Below are 25,345 nucleotides of genomic sequence, written 5' to 3'. Positions count from 1 at the left end.
GGCCAGGCGGCGTCTCCCTCTCTTGCCCGGGGGGTTCCTCCACCACCGATCGTGTCCCCGCTTTTTTGGCCTCAAAATGCAGTCGCTGCTGTCGGCCGTCCGACTTCCCCATCTCCTCAGGCCGGTCGGGGAGCACGTGTGACCCACGAGCCTCAGGGGCACCCCGCAACGGCTATCTCGGGCCCCCGGGCGCAGCGTCCAGGGGGCGGCAGCCCAGCCCACTCCGCAAGCAACTCCTATCGCTGTCTCCTCCTGTTCCGTCCCTCCAGCAGTGCAGTCCGCTGTACACCCCTCCACCGGCTCCGCACCCAACAGTCGCGTCTCAGGGTCCAGCCGCTAGGCCCGCACCAGCCAGCCACACTGCAAAGGGTCAGGTATTGTGCGCCTCAGATCCGCAGGGGAATCGCACCACACCGCTCTGCCCATCCAGCATCTCCAGTGCCCCGCGAGGCGGGGGGGGGGGGGCGCAGCCAGGCTCCTCCGGGCACCCCCAGGCACCCCGCAGCAAGCGTATGGGGTCAGCAAGTAACAGGGGGCGGTAGCGGCCACTCACCAGGCAGACAGCATCTACTCCCCGCCTCAAAGCGACGCGAGCCACCTGGCCGGCCACCCCCCAGGTCAGCGGGATCACAGCAGGTCCGCAGATGGTCTCCCGACAGCCAGCTCCAGAGACCAGGATGCGCATCCGGAGCCTCCGCAGCGCCCAGCCGGCCCCCTCCGCCTTCACGCTCCGCGATGTCCGTCAGGGCAGCGTTACAACAAACAGGGCAGAAGAATGTAAAGGAAATCCGCCTCGCGGCGGGGCCGAGGTCCCGTCCGCACCCCGCCTAAGCCTCAGCAGGCAAGGATCAGCGGGGTTCCGCTGCCCGGCAACAGCCGCGTCTCGCTCGGTCTGCGGCCCTGCCCCTCGTGGCCGCAGCGGTCTAGCCCAGCAGCTGCATCCGATTCAGGGCTCCAGGACTCACGACAGGTCACCACCGCCTCAGCCTCACAAGGTCACAGCTCCGCCGTTTAACACCCTGCACGTCCGAAAGTCTCACCGGGGGTGGCCGCCGTCATGAACTGCCCAGGCAGCTCAAGAAACCTCACGGGGACAGTGCGGATCCGCAAATAAATGTCGGATAATCGGGCCAGTTCACCAGAGCCTCACAGCGGTGCGGCCATCTTGGTCTGGCGCCACCTAGCGCCCCCAGGCACTGTAGTTACCTTCGTTTATACAGCCATCTTGTGAAGGCTTTTCGCTACTACAAAGTTTGCTTCGGTGCATGAGGACGTATTCAAACAATGATTGCTTTTCAATTTGTCTGCTTTGACTACATGCTAGATTTTGATTTACTACAGAAACTTCACTCTATTTTCGCAAATAAGCATAATTCTCAGCCCTTTCAGCTACCTTATAAAATTTCCAAAGCGCATGCAAAGCAGCTGCATTTCCTTTATCATTATTCTCCGATGGATGCCGTAGCTTTGGCATAGCACAGTGTGAGGTCAATCCTATTAGTACAGTCAAATTTGATTTCAAACACAAATCTCCGATCTTGCTAACCTTATCCATGCAACCGTTAGTTGCATCAACTATATGCAGTTACAAATTCAAATGGGCATGAGCATCCTTTGACAAACAGTAACTGTTTCCAAGATCACAATTTAACTGAGTTCAGTGGGGTTTCTGGACCTTTTGGCCCCTGTGCCACCACCGCACCTTTTGCACCATTCAAATCATAGCCCCTGTGCCTGCAAGATAACTGCACTTGTGACTGCTTCTGTAGGAGTAAAATATAGCAATAATCGATGTTCAGTGGGTTTCCAAGACTTTTTGGCCCCTGTGCCACTGCACCTACTGCACCATTCAAATCATGGCCCTAGTGCCTGCAAGGTAACGGCACTTGTCACTTCTTGTTTAGATGTAAAATATAGTAATAATCAGTGCTCAGTCCGTTTCCTAGATCTTTTGGCCCCTGTGCCACCCCACTGCACCCAAATCTACTCCATTTCCTTCTACCCTACTGCAATCTACTCCAGTCTACCAAACTTCACTCCAATCTACCCCACTCTACCCCAATACACTGCAGTCTACCCCACTGCAATCTACTGCAGTCCACTCCAAGCTACCCCTGTCCACTCCAGTCTACCCACTTCTCTCTAATATACCCCACCAACTCCAATTAAAACCAATACACTCAAATCTACACCCAAAAATCCTACTTCAATCCAATTTCCACTCCAGTCTATCCCACTCCACTGTACCCCACCCCACCCCATTCTCATTTATCCCACTCCAATATGCCCCACTCCACTTCCATTCACTCCACTCCAATCTACCCCAATCTACACCTCTCTAGTTCAGTCTACCCCAACTCACTCCAATATACCCTGGGCAACTGGAATTATGAGGCAGGAAAGGGCCAAATTATGTGCAGGGTTGAGTAAATTATGGGGCAAGAAAAGGCAAATTATGCAGGACATTTTGTAATAGCATTACTTCTTTATTTCATCATTTTTAAACTTGGTAACACTCTCTGGGCATGGGTTGCACCACATTCGTATCAGTTTAGCATCCACATTGAGCAATAAGCAACAGAAAGGTGTGCAGTCCAGCTGGACAAAGCACCTTCCACTGCGAGGCAACACATGTCATTGCAGTTATAGTAACTTTTGAACAGTTTGAGTTTTTTTTGTTAAAATCTGTAGATTATTCAGCAGATGATGGATCGTGTGGGAAATCTAGAACTATGTGAAAATTGCCGCGACCCCACAATTGCATAATTCCAGTGGCCCTTTATATACCCCACTCTACTCCACTCCAGCCTACCACACTACAATCTACCCCACCCCACCCCACTCCAGTTTTCTACACTGCTCTCTACCAAACCCCACTCCACCCCAGACAATTCCAATCTACCAAACCCCACCCCAATCAAGCCCACTCAACCCCTATCTACACCACTTCTGCATATCCTACTCAACTCTAATATCCAGGAATCTACTTCATAAGAGTCCACTCTACTCTAATCTACCTCAGTGGTGTAACAAAACTTGAGGGCCCCCCCCTGCAAAGCACATGGAGGGCCCCCCCTCACCCCCGGCGGCCCAGCCCACCACCTACCATGGGTCAAAATTCAGGACAGGAGGTCAAAATTCAGGACATAACTTCGGGACAAAAGGTAAGTTTTACAGACACATCAGAGGAGGTCGTGCAATAGTATATAAGTAACCCCATCCATATCCAAACATATTCAACCATTTGCAAACCTATCCATCATGTATCCTTCCATCTATCATTTCACTCATCCATCCCTCCATCCACCCTTTCACCCTATCCATCTGTACACTCATCCATCCACTCTTCCACCCATCCATTCACTCATCCATCCAGCTATTTACCCTTTCACCCATCCAGCAACCCTTTCACTTACTCAATTCAATTCAAAAATAGCTTTATTCGACAGTTTTGTCATAAAAGCAGAACACATACATTACAACATATATATTAAGATAATAAATATTCTGAATCTAAAACATTTAAGAACAAATTAAACAATAAATACTGCCGAGTAAATTGATTCTGGAGAATAAAAATACATATACACTCAAATTATCCCAAACAATTCATACCATGGTTCAACCTATCTTCGGAACTGAGAGCATTAAAATCAGTTAACCTGAAGCAACACCCTAGATCTGATGAACCAGGCCCAACCTAGAAACTTGGCCATTGCAATTGCTATTGGCTGCGAAGAATCCGTTCTGAGGATTCTTAGGGCCTCATCATGCTTCCTGAAGCCTAGAAGCTTACAAATAGGTATGACCCACATAGCCTGAGGTTTTTTATACAGTGGGCAAAAAAACAACAAATGACTAACCGTTTCTTCTTTATCTGAGCATTTTGGGCAGACTTTCATAGTAACCCCAACCCAGTTGCCAGTGACTGGTAGGGTACCAATCCTCATTTGGAAATCTAACTTCCTGTCTAAAGGTTTCTCAATAGAGTCCCAATAATGTTCTAGTGCAGGTTTTATCTTCAGTTCAAGGAACCGGCCTGACAGGTGTTTTACTGCACCCTTCGCTCGTGTTGTTGCCATTATCATGTACCAATACTTCTCCTTCAATATCTTCTTTGATGAAAAAGGAGCATTTTGGGGATCATCCCAAAGTGTTCTCAGATCTAGGTTCATCAACAACAACCTTATCTCCACTAGCCATTTGATCCTATGGAAACAATCTGTGTCCATTACATCTTTTAACCCTCTTGCGTAATGTGAAAGTTCAACCGTACACCAGAATCTTCGCCAATATAAAAGAGGGCGAAGTTTAGCCAAATCCCTTACTGTTTTCCTTCCCAAGCCAAACAATAATGGGCACATGGGAGTACTTTTTGGGACGCTGGTGACCTTGCGCAAAAAAGAGTTTTCAGCCACAGTTATGGTAGATAGGTTCTGGAACCCCCATAGTTCCGCACCGTACAGAGTGGAGCTTAGGACTTTCAAACCATAAATCTCCATCAATGGGCTAATTGGTTTGGAGAAAGAGGTGTTAAAATTAACTGCGAGAATCCCAGCCTGTTGTTTATGCTTTAGGGTAGCTATATTAATCTGTTTAGACCAGCTCATGTCTGACTGAAGCGTAACCCCCAGATACGTGAAGGCGTCTACTTTATCAAGAGGTACATTATTCATAAATACCTTGCCCCGGAAGGATTTGTGCTCATTAAATGTCATAAATGTTGTCTTTTCTGTGTTAATTACAAGGCCCCGGGTTGAACAAAAGTCCTCAAACCTACTAAGGGCTTTATGTAAGCCACTAGGGGTCTTGGAAACTATCAGAGTATCGTCCACGAACATGAGGATCGGTATGTGTTCTTTCGCCAGCACAGGGGCATCGGTGAGGGTCTCCAAGAGGAAATCAGCCACCCCGTTCACGAAGAGCGAAAACAGGGTAGGCGCAAGCACGCTACCCTGGCGCACTCCCCTGTCAACGGGGAATGATTCAGTGACCTCACCCTTTGCCCCCCACCGGACCCGCGCATGATTATCCTCATGTAGGTGGACGACCAAAGACAGCAATTCAGCAGGCATCGCCATTTCACTTAAGACACCCCACAGCCTACGTCGTGGCACCAGATCGAAGGCTGCTTTCAGATCAACGAATACCGCATACAGGGCTCCTTTCCCCAATACAACTGTCTTCCAATAGATGTTAATAAAACGGAAGACCTGGTCGATGGTACTTGTAAGGGGGCGAAAACCCGCTTGTAGTGGGGTAAGGATTTGTTCATCATCCATGACTGCAGCTTTTGTAAAATCAGTCTACCCATGATCTTTTGGATGGAGTCTATAAGACTTATTGGTCTATAGTTGGCAGGAACGGATTTGTCCCCCTTTTTAAAAACCGGTATTATCTTGGCCCCTTTCCAAGAGGCCGGGATTGGAGCCCCACAAGCTAAATATCTTATATACAGGCGCCATGAGGTTTTGTAATTCAAAAACACATCTCCAGGAATATTAGCCATTCCGGGAGCACAACTAGGGATAATGGTATCCAGAGCCCTATCTACTTCCCCTAACGTGAACACCTCGCCAGAGAAAAAGGTTAGATCAATAGGACCCATAGACTGTTCATCCTCCAAAGAAGCGTACTAGGGTTTAAAATATTCCACCCATAAGTGGTGGGCAACATTGTTCTGCGGGGGGTCCGGGATCCCCCCCCTATCCCACTTAAACGTATCCCAGTATGCTTTAGGGTTTCGTGACTCGCAAGCTTCTTTAAGCTCAATCCATCTTGCCTGATCCCAAAGTTTTTTTGCAGCTTTAACTGCTCTTTTATAGGAGTCCCGTGCCAACCTTACTTTTGCTGGGTCTCCTTCGCCTATAGCTAGCCCCAAGTTTCTTCGCATCTGTCGACAGTTGTCAGTAAACCATCCATCAATTTTCTTCTTCTTACCCTGGCCGTACTTGGCAGGTTTGCAAAAGAACAGTTTTAATTGTTCGAACAGTGCTGTATGCATCTCGGTAATATGGGTCAAGGGAATCTGGCTTCTTTCACCAGAACCCCAAACTTCTAATACCCTGTCCACCTCATTATTCATCACTGTCAGTGTTGCCTGGGATCTTGAAACGTTTTTCCATCGCAAATGTCGTATGTCGTTAGTCAATACCAGGTCACTGGCTCCTACCACTGGGCTAACTGGCATAACTTCATCTAGCAACCCGGCCATTGTGATAATGAGTGGGTCATGGTTACTTTCCACTCGGGTAACTACGATCATATCCCTCACGCAATGCCCCAAGGGCAGGCTTACCAAAACATAGTCAATGCGGCTCGCCCTACGTCCATTGTTAAAGGTATTGGCCCCCTTCTTATCAGACAATGTGCGCCCATTTGTGGCCCTCCGCCGTTGCCCAATACACAACCCTTTCATTTATATTGCCGCCTCTGTCCATTTTTTAATTGGCTCAACCTCAAGTGTGGGTATTTTGCATCCTCATCCTCCGTTAAATCTTGATCCTTTAGCCCTAGGGGTTCAAACGTAGTGTTAAAATCCCCCACTACCATCGGACTAGATTCCCTTGGTATATCGTCCAACAGCCTGTCCAGGTCAGCTACAATGTAAGAACGCCGCCCACCAGCCAGGCCTCTAGCATAAACATTAAAAACATATAGGCTAGGTCTTTGTTCTGGAGTGATTTTTAGCCCAAGGATATCATTACTATTTGTGGGTGTTTGTGTAATTTTACACCTTCGTGCCTTCCGTACCCAAATAACCAAACCCCCCATTGGGCGGCCCTTCTCTTGTCTTACCGCAGGGACCTGGAAAGTAAGATACCCCAAACGAAACAGGGGCTCTATTGCCCAAGATTCTTGAAAAAAACATAAATCATGGGTTTCAATAAAGTCTGACCATTCAGAATGTGCTAGTTTGGAACCCAACCCTGCAATATTCCAGGATAGAAACTTTAAGACTATAGGTCCATGGATACAAGAATCCTTTAGCATGGGACGGCCAGAGTGAGTAGGGGGAAAACCCAAGGTCGTGGTCATCCCCATCAACAGTGCTGGCTCATTGACCCCACTTTCCCCATGGAATTTCCCACTATCGTCGGAAGGGATTTTATTTGCTATAATCCCATCTAAAGGGTGATTAGGTACGGTTGAATTTCCATAACCCACGTCGGGCATCTTCGTATCTTGATCTGAAGGGTTGATACCTTTGGGAATACATACCGAGTTATGGTGATTCGTCGTGCTTTGTCGTCAATCACACTCCTCTAGGCCAGATAAAACATCAAACCTATTTCCTGTCAGAACTCCTAGCTCCCCCCCAGGCCCCCCTACCGGAGCACTCCTACTTACCCTAGCTTTCCAAGGGCCTAAGGAGGGGGCAGGGTAAAAATATGTTAGGGGAAGAGGTTTTATCCTAGAATCCATGCCTTGATGATGCCAACCACAAATGTACTCCCCGGCACTAGTGTCCCCAAAATTAATGATAATACAATCACCCTCAATCGTTTTCTGTCTTGGCCCAACCCAATCCACCCTTCTTGCAAAAAGAATTTTAGCCAAGACACCAGGAGGTAATGTTCGGTTTGTGTTAAGCCAATGAATACACTTATTTTTTAAATCCGTGTAGTCCTCACGTTGTCCTGTTCTCAATGGGGGAACCCCCTTCAGAATACACACATAAGGAGTAGATGCAGGGGGAAGGTCTATACGTGGTAGTCTGCCTAAGGATAAATCATTTGGCACCCTACTACCCCTGTCTAAGACAGGGGGGATTAAGTTAGAACCACCCAACACTACACCCACCCTACATGGGTCCTGTGCTCCGGTTGTAGCATGCAAGGAAGACTGAGGGATGGGAGCACTCACAATCACGGTAGGGTTACTTTTAGATACAGCTATCTGTGGGGACTGTTCTGAAGGATTTAACCTTGAAATAATCTCAGTGGTCCCCAACATACGCTGCCCAATACTAGCACTATCCACAGACCTCACACTATTAGTAGTTTTAGCTTCTACACCTTCTACACCTTCAAATAGATCGTCTTTTTTCAATGGAGATCAATCTTTTGTAAATAGGGATACAGATTCTGTTGAATAACTGTTCGATTTTATCCCATGTTGTCTGTGACAATTCAGACGGGGTATCTATCCCAGGTAACATTGCTTGGTCTATCTCAGCCATCGTTGGAGACAAGATCTCAGCACTATTAGCTAGAGGCATCAATGTTCCTCCAGAAAGTTCGGTTCGGGCCATACTCCCACGCTTCCTCTTGGTTACTGGCGCTGGGTGCGCTGGTTTTACACCACGTTTATAACGAGTCCTAGCATTACACTCCACTGGATCAGGCGAAATGCTGCCAACTAAAGAGCCTATTTGACCCTCAGGTGGGGATGCAAGTGTAGATACGAGCTCCGACGCCCTATGGGGTTCACTAGGGGCTGGGTGTACTAGAGCAGTGTGAACACCCTGATCCATACCAATACACTCACCTGGCTGAACAACTGGGCCAGGGTTAATAATAGGGATGATTGGAATACTGGTAGAAGAAATGGGAGTCACCGCCCCAGCTAGAAGACCCATTGAGGACCTTCTATTGGCCGCAATGTCCAATGACAGTCTTTTTTCAGTGCAGTCAATTTCATAGGCCAGAATTGAGGAAGCACGTACAATAAATTGGTCCAATGTTCCCATAACTGAGCCTGTAGGGACTACCTTCCCACCCTTGCCCAACTTGCCCGACTTAGTTGCCATTTCTTCCCGCTGAGAGCACTTCTCTTTCCCTGTCAATTCAGAAAAACACACCGAGCTCCAGATGCGTAAATTTATAGATGTCTCCGGACGTAATAGCAACGATACAGGGGAGCAGAGCAAGCTGAACGATATCCAATAATAACAACAGAAGGGAAATCCCTAGTAGCAAGAATGACACAGGTGGTGAACAGTTAGGTTTTCCCCGGCAGCAACAACGAGTCAACAATACCTTAAAAGCACCAGTGGGAAGTCAGCGTTAGGGGGGTAGCCCAGCCCTGCCTATTCCTGGCGATGACGGGCGAGGGACGGGCCCGCCCTTGGCCCGGGCGAGCCCGCGCGCGTCCCGCGACGGGAGGTGCACCGAGCTTATGAGGGCTTCTGACGCCCTCAGCTGACGCGCTGATAGCGCTAGGGCCTCTGGGAGTTGTAGTCCTTTTTGGCTGCGATGTTAATACCGTTCCCCTCACGGCTTGCAGGTAAGGACCCAGGCAGATGGTAAAAGATGAACAGATGGTCAGGTAATCAGCCGTTTCCCTCGGGGCAAGTAGAGAAGTCAAGATTCGAGTCCACTTATCAGCTTTGGAAGTTAGACCGCTAGATGTCATCCATGCGTTTTGTAAAACTGAGCAGTAACACAAGGAGCTTGTTTCTTAGACCAGGTTGGTTTGACAAGGCCTATAGATCTGCCAACAAAATCCTTTGTATGACTCTGAAATTACAACCATGAATCAAACATCCCCCAACACTGCAGATGAGGAAGCGGAGCGCCCCAAAAATTCGTCCTTCAGCTATTCCGTGTATCCGCCCAAATGGCCCATAACGAGGAGGATAGGATGAACAAAGTTCCAACAATACCGGCCTCTCTTCCTTTTTCAGGGTTGCCGAGTACCTAGTACGGAGTGCTGCTGTGGGCCGTTGGAAGCCGTTCTAAGAGTCGCTCGCAGCACCCACTCACAGCGTTCCGCGTACCCGGGGCTCAGCGTCCCATGGAGCTTGCTGCCTTCGCTCCCCCCTCTGTGAGAATGGAAACGGAGGGGGGGGGGATCTGGAACGGGTAACAGGCTGAAAGAGCTGGTTTCCTTGCCTCACTGTCAATGCACACTGCCGGGAAATGCTACCACCGGCAATACTTACTCATACATCCACCCAATCCCTCATCCTTCCACCCATTCACCCTTTCAGTCATCCATCCATCCATCCTCCCTTTCTCTCTCCATCGACCCTTTCACTTAGCCATCCTGCCTTCCACCCACCCATCCATCTACTCATCCACTCATGAATCCATCCATTGACCCTATCACACATCCATCCTTTCTCTCATCCATCCATCCTTTCTCTCATCCATCTATCCTTTCACTCATCTATCTATCCTTTTGTCCATCTACCCTCCCTTTCACTCACTCACCCATCCTTACATCCACCCTTTCACTCATCCATTCACCCTTTCACTTATCAATTCATCAATCCATAATTTCACTCATCCACCCACCCACTCACTCATCATCCACCCTTTCACTCATCATCCACCCTTTCACTCATCATCCACCCTTTCACTCATCATCCACCCTTTCACTCATCATCCACCCTTTCACTCATCATCCACCCTTTCACTCATCATCCACCCTTTCACTCATCCAACCATCCACCCTTTCACTCATCCATCCACCCTTTCACTCAACCATCCACCCTTTCACTCATCCATCCACCCTTTCACTCATCCATCCACCCTTTCACTCATCCATCCACCCTTTCACTCATCCATCCACCCTTTTACCCATCCGTCTACCCTTTTACCCATCTGTCAACCCTTCCACCTATTTACCTTTTCTCTCATCCATTCTTCCACTCACTCATCCATCCATCCATCCATCCATCCTCTCGCATTATCCATCTATTCAACCGGTCATTCATCCATTCACCAATCCATCCAGCCATCCACCCATCCATTCACCTACTCACTTGCCCACCTTTTCATATTAATTATGAGCTGAGCCTTTGTCTGCAGAGTTGCAGACAGAAGAGGTCCATCAAGGACTTCGCCGTAGTTCCTAAAGCAAGGGGCGGGGTTCGGTGGGGGAGGGTTCACTATACCTCTGCACATAGGCAATCTGGAAAGTTGTTATGAGTCATGCATGATGCACAGTGCCAGGCCATGAGGTGACAGTGACATGGTGTTGTTTCTGGGGCTTTAAGTGGGATGAAAAATATGGGGGGTCTCTCCAAAGTGTGTGCGCGATGTAATTACGGACGTGGCTAAAAACACCTAAGCTAAAAATCTGTGCTTAGTATAGTGTACCGCCCACCTCCCCTGGGGCTCTGCACCCAGCACAGACACTGCCCACCTCCCCTGGGGCTCTGCACCCAGCACATACACTGCCCACCTCCCCTGAGGCTCTGCACCCAGCACAGACACTGCCCATCTCCCCTGGGGCTCTGCAGGCAACACAGGCACTGCCCACCTCCCCTGGGGCTCTGCACCCAGCACAGACACTGCCCACCTCCCCAGGATCTCTGCACCCAGCACAGACACTGCCCACCTCCCCTGGGTCTGTGCACCCAGCACAGACACTGTCCACTTCCCCTGGGGCTCTGCTCCCAGCACAGACACTGCCCATCTCCCCTGGGACTCTGCACCCAGCGCCGACACTGCCCACCTCCCCTGGGACTCTGCACCCAGCGCAGACACTGCCCACCTCCCCTGGGGCTCTGCAGGCAACACAGACACTGCCCACCTTCCCTGGGGCTCTGCAGGCAACACAGACACTGCCCACCTCCCCTGGGGCTCTGCACCCAGCACAGACCCTGCGCACCTCCCCTGAGGCTCTGCACCCAGCACAGACACTGCACACCTCCCCTGAGGCTCTGCACCCAGCAAAGACACTGCCCAGCCCCCCTGGGGCTCTGCACCCAGCACAGACACTGCCCACCTCCCCTGAGGCTCTGCACCCAGCACAGACACTGCCCACCCCCCCTGGGGCTCTGCACCCAGCACAGACAATGCCCACCTGCCTTGCTGCAATGGAGCCCACCCAGAGTCTGTCCACCTTTCCTTGGCTCTGCAGCGAACGCAGCCACTGCCCGGCTGCAATGGAGCCCACCTAGAGTCTGCCCACCTCGCCTTGGCTCTGCAGCGTGTGCAGCTGCTGTTGTTGTGCAGCATTTAATTCATGCAGACCGGGGCAAGCCTCTGTGCACGCACCATTTAATTAGAGATTAGCTTCTGAGGCCCGCCTCCCGGCGGGGACCCAGGCATGCATGCGTTGCGCACCATTTCATTTATTAAAGGTGCCGTGCGCACTGCGCACCGTGCACCATTCAATTCATGATAAAGTAAGTGAGGGGCCCCCCCCCGCACTGCGGGGTCCTGTGTTATGCCCCTGTCAGTGCCGGGTCCCAAGCCACCGTATGAGGGCCAGGGAAGCTTCTGCTTCATAAGAATGGGTTGTTTAGGTGGGATAAGGGTAAGTTCTAAGTCTTGTGAGTGATAACTAAACAAACACCTTGCTGCGAAGGGTCTAGCCTGAGTTAAGTGGCCCTGAAGGAAGCAGAAGGTGTTCCACAATACTAAGAATTGCTTCGCTGCTTTGTGTTTAAGGGTTTGTTTGAAAGGTGCTGGATGGGCGCTTTTCTGACAACATGGCGCTAGGTGCCAGTGACATGTGCCGGGGGAGTAAATCTAGTTCATTGACAGTCGGCACTTTTGCGTGAGACTACTGGTGGCATGACCCAATGGTCTTCCATTTGCAAGAGTTTAAGCTATTGGCATTGTAAATGACAATGACTTTTACTTATCTGTTTTGATCATTAATACATAAATAAAAGGCATTGTCATTTGCAATGCCAATAGCTGAAACTCTTGTAAATGCAAGACCCATTTCATCTCAAAGGAGCGGCCGCCATTGTCCGGGCTGCTTGGAAAGTGAAAGCACGCATGGCGCACTGAATGTTGCAGGAAATTATGTCGTGCCTGCAGTAAGAGAAACTCATTGAAGAAAATAGTGCTTGCAGACTAAATAAGACATACTGCGTAATAGAAGTAAAAGGGCCAGTCCTCGTGAGAGGTTACACATTAAGACAAGGCAGTACTAAGGAGGGACTAAAAAGCCTATTAACGAATCAGAAGCCAGCATTTACGAAGGACATTGACTAAAGCCAATGAAAAATATGGGCGGAGCTTCAACTCCATACTCTACAGCATGCCTCGCAGAGCAGCGCATGCGCTGCCCAGGCTCGACCCTAAAAATGCTACATTTCGAACTGTGTGTGGGAATGGTGGGGGTGGTATTGGTTTCAGACTCTGCCTTTCCACTTCACTATCGTAGCTCACCTTCTTTAATTTCTTTTAAGTAAAGGCAATTGCGAGGGACTGGACAGGGCTAAAAGACATTACGAGTTAGTGGCCCAGGAACGGAAACTAATGTATGATATGAATGTGAATTTCCGATTGTTGGCCCTCCTGCTCTGACAGTTTCAACCATCTATCAGCAGGTTAAACAGTGTACCCACATGTGGCTGCACTGGGGGTGGAACTGCACCTGGTCAAACTAGCACTTTTATTCATACACCCCTTAAATGTAAGTACAGGAACATTGGCCCACTTGGAATCTGCTGGGGTGGCACCTTCCAGGCAGATGAGAACGAGTACCTAATTCATTCCTCCAAAGACTGAATTTTTATATTGGCCTTTATAGGTGATGCAGCGCCGAATAGCACATTTCTAAGAGCTATGCTTGAGCTTTGTTGGGACCCAACTCTGGTACCATATGGACTAGAGGTTAGCTGTGTGTTTTTTACTCTCACGTTTAATAAAGAAGTAGAGTAACATCTGACTGGAAATCGATGTTTATTGTGATAATCTTGTGTTACACTCACGAGCACTACTCTTCCCAGCTAAATGTCCAAAGCAGAGCTTCCAGGGGCGCTTCGTTGCGGATTATGGTGTTTTGAAAATGCCTCTTCATCTTATCAATAACCCTCCCTCTCCCAACCCTTAGAGTCTCCACCACAGCTCCTGGTTTGCTTGAAGAATGACTAAAGATATGATAAAAGTTCCGGAACTGGTGCCCAGCCAAATACTGCACAGGCTGCTAGTGGTATTCTAGCCCACCCTTGCATCCGCTGTGGTGCACACAGACCTCACCACAACCACCCACCAGAAGCGAGGGCCTGACTCCAGACACAGTAGTGTAGCAAGGATGCTACAAGCCATGGAGGAAGCGAGGAAAATTGGCAATGTGCAGTCCTGCCAAGTATCCCGCATCAGGCGTGATGCTAACGCATTTCAGTGTGGTGCTCTGCATCACCGCAGTGAAATGCATTGTCACGCATTTCTGCAGATATGTCAGCTGTCACTGTGAAGCGCTATGGAAGGCACTGTGTGTGGTAGGTGGCAGCGCCCTCCCTTGTGCCCTGTGAGCAATGCTCCCACAGGCTTGGGGGCTCCCTGTGGAGCTAAGGTGCAGCTTGCAGTCTCACTGTGCTACAATGTATCTTTATGTGATTATTCTGCAGCGCCATGCAGCTCTGATTCAGACAACCTGACTTAGGGCTGGGCCCAGTCAGGTTGTTTGATACAATTGGTCGGTGCGCTGCAGGGGACGTCACGTCCTACTAGAGCGACGCAGGCAGCTTGAGGGGAAGGTTGGCTCCTTGGGGCCTCACTGGTATGCGGGTGGCTGGTGCTGTCTTGTCTCAGAGCTGCTGTCTGTTGCTGCTCATACATAGCTGCCAAGGTTTCAGATTGCTATTTGTGACATTTTCATAAAATCAGTGTAGTTATGAGTGACATTTCAACCACTATGAGTGACACTTTTTCGTGAGCAAAATCAAGCAGTAAAGACGAGGGAAACATATATAAATATCAGAAATGACACCCATTTGAGCAACAAGAAACTCTAAGAAAATCTTAAACCAGCTGCAAATCACCAGAAATCTAAGGGAACTAACCTAGTGCCCTGGCAAATGGATCGTAGCTTTGGGAATATGCAATGTATCATTGGTACAGTCAAATGCTTTCAACAGGTATATTTAACCCCTCATCAGTGTGACATTACTGTGGTAGCCTTAATTTAATAATACCTTGTGTCTGCTGCTATACAGTAGCCAAGTCTGTCTGTCCCCAGTCACAGCGCTGGTGGTGAGGAGATCGCTATGCAGATCGGGTCATAGTGGCACTGCTCGGCTAATATAAGAGGCGGGCCTGTCCTAAACACCACCTGCTCAGCAACTCCGAGTCCCGGACTCGGAGCATGTGTTGAAGGAGAGTTCTAGTGTTGTCAGGTGACAACAACAATTACTAGGGGCCCGGGCTGGGACACAGGCTGAGGGTGAGGGTGTGCTATACATAAGCTACAATGCACTTTCGTGAAGGCCCAGAGTGCCTTTCAAGTTCAACAGCATATTATGTCTATTTAGCAGTGTGTACAACTAAAGTTTATATTATATACATTAATTCTTTCAAACCTACATATTTTAAAGTTGTTACCACTTATTTATCGTGATTTGTACAACACTCTGTTTGGCTTGATGAGCAGAAGGGTTAGAAACAAAGCTTTTTTACAAAGACATGCTCGGAAAACAGCAACATCTTGTGCAGGAAAGCGGCGAAAAAATTATATTGCGAAAACACGCTATCATGCGGAGAAGTGAACAGCTGCTTTATAGTAGATGCAAAGCGCACCACAATTGACACCGACCTTTGCAAACAGGTCTCTACGTCACCAATTAAGCTGTCATGATTTACAAACCAGGAGAAAGACAGCTTTCCGTTTTTAGACAAAGCGCACTCAGTGACAATTTCCATTGCTCCACAGAGTGTCGATAAGCTCACTCTAACAGACTTCAAAATACAAAGTTTTCCAAAACGCTCGCCTCAAGCTATGGAACCCAACAACATGCATTTACATAATACCTTTCTGCTGCGCTGTCCCAACACAAATTACACAAACAGCTGACTGTCCCTGCTGTGAGTACTGTCTTCCTGGCAGCCGCTGAATGAACCTTACCGTGAGTGTGACGAACAACTCCAACGAGGTCCACTGCAGTCACCCTCGATCTGGTTCAGCAAAATTAAATTCACATCGGGCGGCAGCCATCAAATGCCCAAGAGCACGGGCGGCCATGCCCAATGTGACTGCGGTTGGGGTATACGTACAACAATTATCAGGGCTCAGGGGGTTCTGTGCCCCTGCACCTTGTCCAAGATCAGCGTGAAACACGTAGCAACGGCAACCCTGCCTGACGCTGCAGCCCTCTGATCCAGAGCCATGACAAATAACCGCAGTTTCACCTTTGAACTTTCTAGGTGCTTTCTACAGCCAATGAGATCTGGAGAACATCTGGCATGGAGGGCCCTGAATGGCTAAGTGAGATCCAGGAAACAAACACTTTTTACCGGGGAAGAGGGGGGGGAAACGGGAGTCCTCGTGGCCGTATTTGTACTAGGAGTGGACGGTATAGGCCTGGTTGTCGGCTGCCTTCAAATGGTTTGTCTATAAAATGTGTTACCTTGTGGGGTTGCATTTCGTTCCCGTGCTTTGTGTGCACCCCTATCCCACCTGTTGAGTTCCCTCCCACCTCTATCTCCTCTCAGCAGGCCAAGGCCGCGCGCCGCCCGCAATAACCGCTGGAAGGTGAGGGATAACAGTCGGTGAGTCTTTAAATTGTTAATGGGGTGCATGTTCTTGTCACACGGAGGGTTTGTTCCCTTTTATAAACTCGTAGCCAGTGGCGTAACGAAAGTACGCGTACAGGGAGGGGCCCCCACCCCACTCCAAATCTAATCCGAGCTCTTGGGCTTGAGGGTGTGCTGAGGGGGCCCCCTGCAGCTCGGGGACCGCCCGCACCGTGGGGGCTGAGGGCGCCTGTTACGTCCCTGATCTACTCCTCTCACACCTATTTACTACACTCTACTCTACTCCAATCTACCTCACTCCACTCTACCCACTCCATTCTACCCCACCCCACTCCACTCTAATCTACCCACACCACCCCATCTCACTAACCTTTAGTCATGCTGAACAGCAGCAACTCCCATATACAGCATGGCTAAAACACATTGCCAAAAATAAAAGCTCCCCTGTAGGCGAGACTTATTGGCTTTGCCAATGATTTTTGTTCTTGCTTCCAGGAAATCCTTTCCATTTCCTCCATAGAGCAAATGTAACTCTGTGACTAAAAACATCACTACAGTGCTCATTCTACCAGGAAAGAAACATTTCCTTGTGTTGCCACAGATAACTTTAAATAAAGGAGTGGGTAAAAAAGCAGAAGATCCAAGCAAATTCCAACTTTTAAAACAGTATGAGAAGCATTGTTTACTTGTACAGGACTCCTACTTTCAAAGGTGGATTGAGTCAGAGGCACCAATAATAAAGTCCTAGCTGCCCAAGTACAGAAACCCAGAAAAGTTAGTTAGGTTTTGTTTAAACATTACTTAACAATCATCTATCCTCAAGCTTTGCCTGCATAAAGTGTGAGGTATGCATAGGTTTTACATCATCAAATTAACAAAGTACATGCTTTTAGAAATTTCAATATGTTAAATTGGGGAGACATGATTTTCTGCATCACCTCTCTAAGTGGACTGCTTTTCTTCTGCTGTATATGCCTTTTGAGAGGGGCACCCTATCTCTGGTTGTATTTAATACTATGACTTGCAAGGTTTGTAGAGTAATCTGTATGATCGATGATTTCTGTGCATGACAACAGCCAGAGATGTAGACTGTGTGTACAAATATCACCCTGACTCCAGATCCAGCCCTAATCACTCCTTTACATCACTCAATCATATGTTAAACATACTGTAACAAATACATTGTGTATTCCTGCTGCTGTCTAGACCTTGACAACTTTTGATTTTGTTTGGTGCTCCTCCGAGCCACTGACTCCATCTAGCTTACATAGAAGGACTACATCTATGACCACGGCTTGGAAGCAATTTATTTTGGATCAATATACTGTTCCTATTTTAATTCTCTCATGATCAAAGTCACTATGAAAAAAATGGTGACATTGTTACCACTACTGACTACGCTGAATGTATTAGGAAGCTTGTTTGAATCCAATAGACGAAGATAAGGAATAAATGCATGCTACCTATGAATGTAATGCAAAAGATATATGTAGATTTGTGAGACTATGTGCGGTAGGACCCTTGTGGTTCTGGGTGGACTCGTCAAGGAATTACGTGTGATTATTAACGGTTATGACTTAATGATAGTGCAGCGTGTGATTGTATGCTGAGGAATAAAGGCTTACAATTCAGAGCTCCATTTCTAGCATATTCCGTTGGCATGCTCCCGGGATGGGGAAGGCGCTACAACTGGCGATGAGTAGGGGATCTGTGCCCCAAAGAAATAAAACTGCTCTCCCTGAGAGTTTTTAACACTACAGCAAACTGTTCATTCACACAACGTGTGCCCAAACAGATAAGAAGCAGTTTGAAGTTGGTGTGTGTGGAATACCAGCTCAGCTCCAGCCCATATACAGCCCTCAAAGAAGTTGAAGGCCCTGTGGGGAGCACAATCAAATATCCCACCAGAGTCCGTTGGTAAGGCTGAAAGAAGAAATAGTGCATTGCGTCACAACGCAGGACTAGTATCCATGCAAAGCAAGCACTAAAGCCAGTGATAACTAGGTACGAAAGTGTAAGCGTACTTACCAGCTAGAGCGAGGGGAGTGTCACACGACCTCAAATTGGGTGTGATGACCAGGCCCGGTTGCATGCATAGCTGCAAGTGGCATCCAGTGCACCGAAAGGCCTTTGGGGTAGTGAAAATGTTTTCAATGGCAGCAGCAGGTTGTGCAAAGTATTGTGTGCCACATTCCTGAAACCACCACCGCATCGCCATGGGGAAGAAGAAGAATATTGGTGCCAGGTGGACTGCATGGATCGAGAAGCTCGATGATTTCATAGACTCACTGGAAGAAGCAGACGATGGTCAAAATAATTAAGTACTTAAAGAACCTTGCTGGTGATGAAGTGAAAGAAGTGATAAAAAAAATATCACAAGCTGATGCAGTATCATACCGTCAAATCAAAGAAGCTTTTGAAGCCAAGTTCAATCCGATGCCAAATGTGGACTATGAAAGGTACATTTTCAATCGGGTGAGGACAGCAAACTGGTAAAACGATGGATGAGTTTGTTGAGAGACTTGATGTGCTTATCAAACACTGCAAGTTTATTGAACTTGATGAAGAAGTCATATGTCTGAGTTATCAATGGCTGTCTTTCAGACTTCTTCAGAAGATGCATGTTGAGAGAGAGACACTCAACTTAGAAAGAGTAGTAGTGTCTATAAGGGCCAAGGCAAGAGTATATCCACAAGTATATCCACAAGCCACTGATATGAAAGCTGAAATAGCGAAAAATTAATCCGCGCTGGTCATGAAAAGCGAGCACAAGCTAGATGCATGCAACTCGACGCCTCCAAAGAAGAAAAAGCTGTGTTTTCAATGTAGGTTTTCATTTCCACATGAAGGCAAATGTGCAGCCTTAAGACAAACGTGCAAAGGTTGCTGTTAAGAAAATCACTTAATAGTGTTTTGCAAAGTGGAAAAAAAACTAACAACATCACAGTGAAAAGAGAAAATGGACACCAGAAGGTTCTAGAAGCATTCTCACCCTCTCAAAGCCAAAAAGCGACATCAGTTACGACTAGTAGAAACCAGACAATGTCTATCGTCATCAAGTTCATCCTACAAAGGCTCGTCAACGTCATTATCGAGCGCCAGGGAAGAAGATGGATGTGGGATGATGGCATTAACCAAGGAATGACAGGTTCATGTAGGTTTGCCTGCACCACATGAAACCGAATTCATTCAGACATTGCCCCAAGATTACAATAAGGTCAACAGTTGCCCCAGAACCTTTGCCATAGATAGTGGCGCATAGATTAACATCATGCCGGTCGCAAATTTCAACAGCTTATCTCGTGTGCCATGCCTCAACCTGTCAATCACCAAACTATAAACGTGAACTACTTCTAAGCTGTTGCAGAGGCAAAGGTCATTCATAACGACAATGAGACAAAAAAAGTATCTGTGCACGCACCAATTCTCGTTCTTCCAGGAACTTCTTCTAGTGCATGCCTACTCCCTTTTTGCCACCGCTTCTGACATGGGACTGATATCTCCCAATTACAACCTCCATACTCAATCTGTAGTTGTGTGTCGTTATTTCTTGGCCTACGCAGGCTCAAGACAATGAAAATGCAACTTCACATCAATGAGGAAGTAAGGCCTGTTGCCCCAGGACACCGCAGAGTCACTTTACACTTGCAAGAAGCCGTTGAGACTGAACTAGAAATGCTGTTGAAGCATGACATCATTGAGCACTCCACCGGTCCTACGTCATGGGTCTCACCCATAGGGGTGGTGCCAAAAAAGGAAAGTCGAGGTGCAGCGCCCATCTGTGTTGATATGCGGCAGGCCAACAAAGCAATCAAGAGAGAAAGACATCCGGGTACACACATAGCAGACATGATCATGCAAATGAATGGTGTTAAAGTCTTCTCAAGCATTCACCTGAACAAGGGATACCATCAACCCGAGTTGGAAGAAAACTGCAGGTACCGCACTACTTTTTTGACTCATGTTGGTTTGTTCAGATACAAAATAATAAATTTTGGAGTGTCAGCTGCAGAAATATTTCAGGATGTTATTTGTCGAATAATTCAACCTGACACTCATGCTTTTAATTATAGTAATGACATACTGGTATTTGGGGCAACACAAAAGGAGCATGGCAAGGTCCTACTCAAATGTCAGTTCCTTGCTGATGCAGGTTTCACTCTTAATTCAGAAAGTGTGAGTTTCACAAGACCAAACTCAAATTCTTTGGGCACATATTCTCTGATGGGGGAATGACTCCTTACCCAGATAAAGTGCAAGCACTATCAGCTACCTGCCCCCCACAAGAGGTCACCAAGCTGTGATCCTTCTTTGGCATGGCTAGTTATTGCTCAAGGTACATTTGTGACTTTGCTACTCTGAGTGCCCCATTGAGGGACTTGTCAAAACAAGAAATTTCTTTCCAGTGTCTGCTGAATGTGATCAAAGCTTCAAAAGAATAAAATATGTGATTGACAATGCACCCATGATGGCCTATTTTGACCCCAAGTTACATAATGGTCATTCAAATGCTCAGGGACGCATTGTGACCTATGCCAGTCGAAGCCTGTCTGACCAGAATATGCCTAATCTTAGCCAGAGAAGGAGAGTCTGGCTGTAGTGTGGGCCTGCGAATATTTTCATGTGTTTCTATATGGAAAACGTTTCACTATCATTACAGACCACTTGCTTACTATTTTTGAAAACCCGAAAGCCAAGATGCCCTCTTGCATTGAGAGTTGGGTGTTATGACTGCAAGAGAATGACTGTGCATTTGTACACAAGTCGAGAAAAGATCAGAGCCCTGCTGATTCCTTCTCACAAATACCATTGCAGTGGCACAGTTCCATATCCAAAATGGCTGAGGAGTACATGAACTTCATTGTGAGATCTAGCACGCTAGCAGCCCTATCCATTGAGAGATCATTGCTTCTACTAATGCTGATAAGAACATGCTTATCCTCAAAGACATCATTTCAACACAGCTTTGAAGAAGCATGCTCAACCTTTTGCTATCGAAGTTGAATTTCAAAACTTAAAAAATGTACAGGATGAACTGTCCATTACTAAGGAAGGTGTTGTATTGAGAGGCCCAAGAATCATAACACCTGACAGCAGGACATTATGGCCTTGTAGCCACCAAAAATGCCCTAAGAGACCTAGTGTCTTTCCTGTCCCTTGATGAGCAAGTAGAGAGGGAACTAAAAGAGTGTCATCTTTGCAACTGCCTTTTGCCCAAAATGAAGCGGGACCCATTGACAATGTCTGAGCTTCCTGCACATGCCTAGAAAAGAATTGCAGTTGATTTCTTTGGGCCTTTGGGAAACAGACATCATCTCATGGTAGTCCTCAATAAGTATTCTTGTTTTCCTTCAGCAGAGGAATTAATGTCAGCTATCCATGACAAGGTCATTGAGCGGCTGGATGGCATCTTTGCAGCGTGGGGTATCCCCACCGTTCTCAAATCTGACAGTAGTTCACTATTCAATAGCAAAGAATTCACGGAATTTCTGGTCCGTCTAAATGTCAAGCATCAAAAGAGCACACCTCTGTGGCCCTAAACGTATGCCGTTGTGGAACGGTTCATGGATACTCTCAAATTTGTAATTCAACGAGCATCTATCGACGGAATCAAATTAAACCAGGACCTGTGTCAAACCCTTCATGCCGATTGCTCAACTTCTCACCCCACAACTGTTGAGAGTCCTGCCACTGTGCTATTTGGGAGAGCTATTGTAACTAAACTGCCCCAGTGGACAGTAGACCGATACTTGAATGTGGATAAGGTTTGTGTCACAAACACTTCTCGGAAGTGCCAGATGAAAACATATGCCGATCGTCGTCAACGAGCTCAGGAAACAGCCTTCGATGAAGGCAACTGGATTCTGGTCAAGCAGAAACGAAAGCGGAAAACAGACGTTTGCTGTTGATCCTTTGAAGAATGTGTTTTGCAAAGAATATATGGTGACGGCACATCATCCAGCAAAGCCCATCACACTGTACTCACCACACTTTAAGCACTTATCTCAACAGTTATCAGCTCCTGCAGTCATGAATGAGGCGATTTCGCCTGACAGTCCAGATAAAGCATCAGAACCTGTACCATAGGGGCCAAATCCGAGTGCATCTCAACCATCTCATTGCACTCGATTTGGCAGACTAGTGTGAGTGCCTCGATGCCTTATTGAAGAAATATGATGTGACTATTGTTTGTACTTTTTATTTAACAAGGGTGGAGATGTTGTGTCGTGAGACTACGTATGCTAGCACCCTTGCAGTTCTGAGCGGACTCAACAAGGAATTGCATAATTTGCTGGGAGGTGTTAAGGTGTGGTTATTAATGGTTATGACGTAATGAGAGTGCAGTGTGTGATTGTATGCTGAGGATTAAAGACGTACAGTCCAGAGCTCCGTGTGTGGTGTATTCCTTTTGCATGGTCTCGGGCTTGGGCGGATGCTACAATATACGTACTGTAAATGCAACTTCTCACAGATGATACCACAGTTCACTATTTGATTATAGTACTAACTGTCGCAAAAAGCGCATGTCCAAAACCCCAACTATAAAAGTCCTTCCCCAAATCACTACGAAAACTGAACAGCATAAGATCTGTCTGAAGTCTTTAGTGTTCCATATTTGCATGACTTTGTTCTTATTGCGTTTCACTATGCAAAGAGACCAATTAGAGACAGTAGAAGCACAGTAAATGCAAGCTGCTCTAGCTAGAATAATCATGCATTGCATGTTCCTTCGTTTCTTTTGCAAAACATTTTCACTGATTTCAAGAACCTTCTAGTGGAAACTCTGTATTGCATCTTTTTTAAGTAATGGGAGTAACAACAGATTGGAGTGTTAATTTTACTGGATAAGTAAGTTGTTCAGTCCCAGCAGGCCACTTTCCACGCCACATGTTCCCACAGCTGGGCCTTATGTATTATAATAAAACATAAAGGGAATAGGGAAAAGGGCTTTACTAAAGTATACTTTTCATTCTGCCTATATTTGACATATGTACTGCACTTTCTTTGAAATTATTTGCTCAGTGATGTTATTGAAACTATTTATTCTAATTTCCTTGTTTTTTTAAACTAGAGAATGTCATCAGAAGGAATAGAAGGCTGTAGAATGATACCACCATCACAACGGGCTCGAAGCAGTAGTGCAGAGATGAAAGTCCCACATACTCGAATGGATGATGAAGCTGCAATCCAGGTGGTCATTCATGACATTCCATGTTTTTTTCAACATTATCACTATTTTTTTTAATTGTCTGTGTCCGATGTTCTTTTTACTTAATTTTGCACTGTCTTGCATTTATATTTTAACCTTAAAGAGAAATAGAGGAGCCACAAACATCAGCTGCCAATGCCTTTTTTAACAGAACAAAACAAATCTTTAGCTAGCAAAAAAGGGAAGGAAACTCAAAGCAACACGATTTAGTGGGCTCAAAAACGCATCCTTTCACTAACAATCCTCCTCCAATTCCTAGGGGTGACTAGACCACCGGACTACACCATGAATATTGTTGCCAGTGGCAGTTAAAGGTGTCTTTGCTGTATGTCATCAAGAACTATTACCCAGGCTCTTATTAATTTTACCACCAATGGGTTTTCTTGTCCAGTGTGTGGGTAAGTAACATTGCAGTATGAACAGGAGGACACAGGACCAGTAGTGTGGTGGGTAACTCCACCAACACTGGTGGTGTCATCAAGTTCCTTCACCTCACTGATTTGCTTTTTATATCCAGTGGTAGGGTGTTGGAGAGATCAGATACCATCGGGTTCAAGTATCAGAGGTATCTTAAAGAGGCCGGGGTACTCAGTAAATGGGTGACAGAGAACATGTGCACCCTGTAATCCTCGGTGTGTCAAACTCAAACACTGGCCTTTTCATTCGTTTCGGTGCAGACAGTGGAAAATTATGGGGTCTCATATAGAATGTTACCATGTTCCAGGCAAGACAGCTGTTTCTTAGATGTTGTTCCTATGTGGTCATGTTAGTACGTCCAAGCAGGGAAAACGCTGTTTATGCCAGGGTTTGTGGTGTGTTAAGGAATTTCAACCCCACTCTTTCTTATTCTCAGGCTGGCTGTATAGCTCAGATAGTTTATTCCACTTTTCACTGATGAGAAGAAGAGCACCTGACTCAAACATTAATAAGTTACTTGTGTCTGTTGGGACCATTAGTACATGCTCCACCTCTGCCTATTCTACATTGCAGGTGCAAATGTAACACCTCTACATGACCACTAACATGAGTGTATGTGTGCTGGCCAGCAAAATATCAGGTGGTTCACTGTGGACTGTAATGAACAAGGACTGAGTGTCAGAAATCACGTTCCTCCTCAATTGCTACTGAAACTGTGCATTTCACAGTTTCAGTTTATTGTGAAAGACGTAATCGGAGGCATTTAGAAATAGCAGAACACGCACAAGGGTGACAGAATTTAAAATTGTCCATCTTGCTCGGCTGTTTCTTAAGGGACTATGGGCCAGATGTACGAAAGGAAATTGCATTTCTTAACGGACCGAATCGCAATTTCGGTCCGTTAAGAAATGCAATACTGCCTTTCAATATGTACAAAAGCCTAAACGTGGTCGTACAATACGATTTCTACCCAGTAGAAATCACATTTTGCGATTCCCTAACCAAATAGCGCAAATAGCGATTTCCTATTTTCGATTTTTTGACCACATGTACAAAGCATTTCCTAAATGCGAAATGGGCATTTAGGACATGGTGTTGCCATCGACTCCAAGTCGATGGTAACCATGTGCAATTTTAAAAAATGCACCCAAAAAAGTATTATATAAAGTGCCATGTAGGGTGCACATGCCCCTAGAACATTTGTGCGCTTTACATGTGCAACTCTTTTTTTTTTTTTTTTTTTTTTTTTTTGGGGGGGGGGGGGGTGAATCTTAGGGGGCCTAAGGCCCATAGGCTCCCTTGGTTTGGCATTTCCTTATTTGCGATTTCCTAT

General features: G+C 46.8%; 1 protein-coding gene across 4 annotated transcripts in view; it reads left to right on the top strand.

Moving 5' to 3' along the window:
• Window positions 1-25,345, top strand: part of STK33 (serine/threonine kinase 33) — a 1,543,521-nt gene that overhangs the window by 301,889 nt on the left and 1,216,287 nt on the right. For all 4 annotated transcript variants that reach the window (XM_085648124.1, XM_085648123.1, XM_085648121.1 and 1 more), the window contains exon 3: window positions 23,458-23,577. In XM_085648124.1, the coding sequence (XP_085504250.1) occupies window positions 23,461-23,577 (117 nt within the window). In that variant the 5' untranslated portion in view covers window positions 23,458-23,460. The remainder of the gene's footprint in view (window positions 1-23,457; window positions 23,578-25,345) is intronic.

Source organism: Triturus cristatus, chromosome 3_2, assembly GCF_964204655.1.
Source record: "Triturus cristatus chromosome 3_2, aTriCri1.1, whole genome shotgun sequence".
NCBI lineage: Eukaryota > Metazoa > Chordata > Amphibia > Caudata > Salamandridae > Triturus > Triturus cristatus.
Note: the sequence above shows the minus strand (reverse complement) of the source record. Positions and strands in the feature narration are given on the sequence as shown.